Below are 5,881 nucleotides of genomic sequence, written 5' to 3'. Positions count from 1 at the left end.
GCAGAAATGAAACGTCAACCTTTCGTGTCCGCGCGCAATCTGGTGTTCCCTGTTCGAAAATATACACTGAATCCCATTCCTGCGCTCCCGTCTCTTTCGTGGGTCCAACTCGCAACGTGTCAAAATATAAACCGTCCATCCATATCGGACTATAGTAAGTTGCTCGGTGTGGGAGACGCACACGGGAGATCTCGAATAAAGTACAATAGCCGCGAAATCTAACCACTACGCGGTGTCCTGCCTACTTGTTGAAGTCGGCCAGGAAACGGCGGTCCACTCGAGTTACCGCTCACCGATCCCTTATCTGCGGTGAGCTGAACCCCCTTTCCCCTCGTTCTCCGGGGCGTGGAGGAGAATCGGGTCACCGCCCCACCCACGCCTGCGGCTTTTCTCTCTAGCTGGGAGGCTGGGACTGAAGTCGTGTTGTAGGCGAAGCAACCTCGAAGGAAGAAGAGTTCGAGAGGAGCGGCGGCGGAGATGGTGGGGATCTTCTCTCGCTTCTCCGGCGGCTGGAGCGGCCACCGGCGGGCGAAGAGCGCGATCGTAAGCACATCGAGTCTCACCAAAAAAAAAAAAACTTTTTTGCCCACTTCTTTTTTTAATTGGGGACGATTGTGTTGTTTTCTTTTGTTTTGGAGAATTCCCATCAGAATTTGACCGAAGTTTTAGATTATTCGGTTCCAGTGGATTGCTGGATGTGTTTAGTCGAGATTTATCTCGATTATTTGATGCTTTTTGGTTTTTTAGTCATTTTTCTCTGGTCTCTATGCTTACAGAAAAAGAAAAATTATTCAACTAGAAAATAACCCAATTTGGTTTTGTTGTTGCTCGAGTAAAGCTGCCATTTTTTTTGGACAATTTGTGGGAGAATTGGTCCTTCCCTGTAACTATCGTCATCTGTTCTGAATTTCTGGAAAATTCTTAATTTTTTATTGGTATTGGAGTTATTTTCAGCTATTAAGTTATTTCATTAGTTGGTCCCTTTAAGAATTATTGTCTCCGTATCCTCTTTTTCCCGATTTTTTATGATATCTTGAGGTAGTTATCTTTTTCATGCATCCTAATCTTATAAGAGTTTTTTTTTCTCTTTTTTCTTGGCTTCCTACCAGTGCAAGCGTTTTCCCTTTTTCAAAGAAAATCTGTTGATATTTGGAAAGTTCTTAGATATTTTTTGTTTCTTTTCTTTTCTGATAGCAACTTAGATATTGTTAACTTCTGTTTACTTGTAATTTGGTTTTTGGCTGACCAAGTTTTCTGCACTGAGTTGTTCATTGTTTTCTCCAAAAAAACAAAAAAAGATTGATCAAATACATTCTTTTAGACTTTAGTTGGTTTGACATCTGAATCATTATTCTCTCATTCTCTTAATGCTGAATTGTTAAAATTTTGAGCACCTTTTTTTATTCATGACTTTCTAGCACAGTTCTCCACTTTTTGCCAGCGATAAAGATAGACATTTTTATTATGTTTAACATTTAGTTAACTCTCTATTTTCAGGAGGTTGGGCAAACGGTGGCACCTCTTGCAGAGGTACGAGGTTCTGCATCTCTTGCTGCTGCCCATGGAATTGAAGTAGCAGTTGAAATGAAGCCAGTTGAGCACCCAATTGAGCCTCTCAACCATGACCAACCTGTTAAATGCCCACTACCAGAACCTTCAATACTTAATGTAAGTTTGCTACCAGAACCTTTCCTTTCTCTGCAGTTATTCCCTTGTGGGCTCCGTTTGAAAACTTGGAATTGAGGAGAAAGGAATGGAATGGAAGGAAAAGTTAAAAATTTTGATGTTTAGGAGTTTTTTAGTGGAGGGAAAGGAAAAAAAAGTAGGGAATATGAGGAAAAATTTGGGGCTCCAATTGTCTCCTTTCTTTCCTCCCATAAGTGAGAGGATTTGGAAAGAAAGGAATTGGAACTTAATAATTTTTTTATAATACCTATTTTACCCTTAAATTAAAGAAGTACCAGATTAAAAAGATAAATATATCCTAGGGCATCTTTTGTTTTAACTTTTCATATATTATCTCCATCTCCATATACCCATTTGCTGTACCTCTACGGAGCTCCATCTCCACAGCTGCACTTTCTTGGGGTCGCTCATGACCCGGTCCGACCCGATCCATTTACACCTCTACTCATAAGCATGCCCTTTTTATAATAAGGGTATTTTAGTAAAAGTGTTAAAAAGGTATGCTTTCTTTTTTTTTCTCTTCAAACTCTCAAACAAGAGGAAGGAAAGGACTTTCTCTTCCCTCCTAAAACTGCCAAGCAAGAGGAGAGGAAAGTCTATTCTATTCATTAAAGTTTTCCTTTCTTTTCTTTTCTCCCCAAAACTCCCAAACGGAGGGTAAATCTAGTTCATGGCTTCTTATTTCACATCAGTTATGCCTGGTTTCCAGTTTGCTGGATGATGGTGGTAGTCCAAAAGGAAAACAAATATTGACCAGGCAATAAAATTCGATGGTGATAGCCATTCGATTCTTGTTGTCACACAATTAGATTTCGTTATCGTATGATTCTTCTCATATTCTTATCTTATATATCTTTTGTGCACTAATTGAAAGGGCTCCAGCATGTAAAGATCTGATCATTTGCAATGAGGCTTATGTACAAATCTATGCCCGGTTTATCATGTTACCTATTCAAACATGCCTTCAGGGGCCTGTGTTGTTTTTTATTCTTTTTATCTACCCTTTTTGAATATCATTAATATGTAGATGCTGTCGGTATCTACATGTTTAAAACATGTAGTTGATCTATATCAACATTATTTTTCATTAGTGCATTAATTAGAAATTAATGACATGGCAATATAATATTCTGTATGTTGTTGTGAATAAGATAGGATCTAACTACTTGTTTTGGACATTGTTATTTTTTCCATTTATCAGCTTATTTTTTTCTACTCTTCTTTATTGGTTTATATTATGTTCAAGTTGTTTTATCAGTGTTACTGTTTATATTTGGTATCATATAAAAATATGGGTGCATGGTGGTACATCTGTTTTAAACTATCATTCCCTTGTTATTTAGTGTGGTTTTATAAACTCTCTTTATGATCAATTACTATATCCTCGATTAAAATTCTTCTTGATCCTTCATAAAATTTAAGGTTTCATGGTGTTACTTTCACATAACTCTGGTTTTATTTCCTAACCAAGGCCTCCTCTGCCCTTGCTGCAGTTAAGCATATGACTGAAACAAGATCTCCATCTCTTTTATCATCCAAACATTCTGGAGTGCACTTTCCAACCTCCTTCCATTTCTGTAACTCATTCACCTAATTATTCTTAATATACTCTTCTTATCATCATAACATAAACAACCTAGTCAGATTCTTATAATCAATTTCATGATTTTTTTTCTTTCTGTTTCCTTGTGAAATTCAAAACAATTTCTTGTAGTAATGGCAGCAAGATAGTTATTCCCTTCACTGAATTGTGCTCATTGCACTCGGGCCTTCAATGATGTCTTCTGGTGTCCTGTCAAACATTCTTTTCTTGCTGAGTGTCCAATTTTATGATGTTATTGTAAACAAACGTAAAGCATTCGTGCCCTTACACAAATAGAGTTTATAATCACAGGAATTAAATTTATAATTTCATGCCATTTCATCATTTAAATCTTGCTAGTTAGCAAGCGTATGTACAGTGTGTTAATTTATAAAAGGTGGAGGATACAACTGAATGTCAAACCTTTTTTCACATGCTGAAGCTCATCTATATGACATATATTAACTGTTCCTGTTTTCCTGCACTTATTTTTGTGTGAATGCATATGTGTAAATTTCCTTGTTGACTGAGCTTTCCGGCCAGTTTTATATGAGATCACGTCATGTTATACAGGACACCTAATTTGTGTCCACCCTCGATATATGCGTCACATGTTTTGCGAAATCCTTTTTCTTATTACTATAAGAGCAGGAATTTTTGGTCATATCTTTTTAACTATAAAATCATGTCTCTTTGATTTCTCGTAGCATATATTAACTTTTTTGTAGTTATTGCGTCATCCTATTTATTCATCAATTATATGCCATATATCTTTTATACTTGTTTGGCATTAATTCAAGGCAGTCTATTGCTGTACATCAAATAGTTTTGTTTGTTACTGTATATTTCATTTGAAAGCGAAGCAATTTCCCCCAATACAAGCTGAAACATGTGCTATCAAATAAGACTTCCCTTTCTGATTTAAGGACCATAGAAATTAAGCATTTCAAGCAAGATATGGGATTTCATTTGCACTACTAGCGATCAAGATTTCCTCACCTTGGTTGCCAAGATCAATATATTAATAAGAATGCTAGCTGGTTGTTACTCTAGTTTTAGTAATAATTATATGTTGTGCATCTTGTAATGCTGATCTCTATCTCTTCATCTCAACTTATGCCCCCCTTATTTCATATACTAAGAAGTTATAAAATCAGATACTACCCGAGTGGAGATAGTGTTTACATGCTTTTATAGTCCTTGTGGTGGACTGCCTTCTAAAGTTCCACAATGCATCTATCAAATGCTCAGCCCAGAGAGTAATCAGAAGTTCCTCTAAAAATGTTCAAATCACAGTATCTTCAGGGAAAGGTTGATATCCTGACTTCTGATATCTCTCAGATTCAGTCAAAAGCTCCGAAACTATTTGCCCAATACATTGCTAAGTATGGTCACATGATGCACATTTCTTATTTTGGAGCCATATTGAATTCAGTTTCTCATTAAGCCCTTGAAGGACCTAAAAGCCCACCAATTTGGCATACACTAATAGAAACAGACAAATGGATAGCGGACGATTCTATTTATCTATCAATTCAGCTGATGTGAAGACTAGCTTACCAAGAAGCAACCTCACCAGTATTAGGACTAGCATGGGATCTACATTAGATTTGCAAACTCGGAGCCTTTTGCTAATCCAATAAAATTTGAAAGTTCCCTGCATTCTTGATCATTTGCTTAGCAGATTTGTTCTTTCGTAAATTTGCAATTTTGGCGATATTGGACTAACTGTGGACCTAGCATCTTTGCAAATAATGGATATAATCAGCATCATTGATGACTTACATCAGGATGGAAGAATATGGAAGGAGCGGATCTCTTCTGCAAATGCAAGAATGAGGACTGACTTACCAGTTGTGAAGGAAAGATCGCATCTTGAATCCAAAGCTGGTGGAATGAAGCCCCACCTCGACCCTCCTAGGCGGGCCATATTGCCATCCATGAGTGCCCCAGAACATAATATCATAGCTCTGCTGGAAGAATGCAGTGCAGCTGAAAACCAGACTGCTGGTGAATGAGCTTACAAGCGATAGAACTTGTACTCATTTCTTCATGCTTTATTTTGTTGTCTTTCCTTCTTATTCTTGAGATATAGTTTTATATTTCTCCAGTGTTCACTTGATTATGAACTGTATTATGGTGGAAGATGAAAACATTAGAAACTTATAGCACAGTTGCCTTGTCAAAGTTATTGAATAAACGAGTTATATAATCTTTACATGATTTGCATGATTCTTGTGTCCAGATGTTAGAATTTGTGTCATGGAATTGTAACACTACCAATAACACACAGCTTATATTCAACATACTGAATTTGTTGTGGACAAAACCGCTTGCTGTAGCCTTTTTACTGCATACTGCAGCACGATTTGGGATGAGATATAGGGACCAGGTGTCTGTTAGGTGTTTATAAGCAGCAATCTTAGTTCTGTTTCTGGAGAAATAATGCTGGCTGAAGATTTAGCTTAAAAATCTAATTCATAACTGTGTCCTAGTTTAAGTTCAGAAGGAAACAAACCTGGCTCTGGAAACGTATAGAGCCATTGTGCATCATGAGAGAATGCACCATAAGAGTCAAACCTGAGGCTCACTGTAATGGTGGTGGTGACAGGA

General features: G+C 37.2%; 1 protein-coding gene across 1 annotated transcript; it reads left to right on the top strand.

The window, feature by feature from the left end:
• Positions 1–222: 222 nt before the first annotated feature.
• Positions 223–5,497, top strand: LOC103706273 (uncharacterized). Its single transcript, XM_008790334.5, has 3 exons — positions 223–543; positions 1,498–1,668; positions 5,059–5,497. Exons 1-3 carry the CDS (start codon positions 478–480, stop codon positions 5,284–5,286), a joined length of 465 nt encoding a protein of 154 aa, XP_008788556.1. The 5' UTR covers positions 223–477; the 3' UTR covers positions 5,287–5,497.
• The last annotated feature ends 384 nt before the right edge of the window (positions 5,498–5,881 follow it).

The sequence above is a fragment of the Phoenix dactylifera genome, chromosome 3, assembly GCF_051530095.1.
Source record: "Phoenix dactylifera cultivar Ajwa chromosome 3, Ajwa_hap1_PhDact_Kaust_v1.1, whole genome shotgun sequence".
Taxonomy (NCBI): domain Eukaryota; kingdom Viridiplantae; phylum Streptophyta; class Magnoliopsida; order Arecales; family Arecaceae; genus Phoenix; species Phoenix dactylifera.
The sequence above is the reverse complement of the archived record's forward strand: the minus strand, read 5'-3'. Positions and strand labels throughout refer to the sequence as shown.

Coding starts and splice junctions, on each gene's coding strand:
- LOC103706273 (XM_008790334.5), top strand. CDS start 478: ATGGTGGGGATCTTCTCTCGCTTCTCCGGCGGCTGGAGCGGCCACCGG. Junction 544..1,497: donor GGCGGGCGAAGAGCGCGATC/GTAAGCACATCG, acceptor CTCTATTTTCAG/GAGGTTGGGCAAACGGTGGC. Junction 1,669..5,058: donor CAGAACCTTCAATACTTAAT/GTAAGTTTGCTA, acceptor GACTTACATCAG/GATGGAAGAATATGGAAGGA.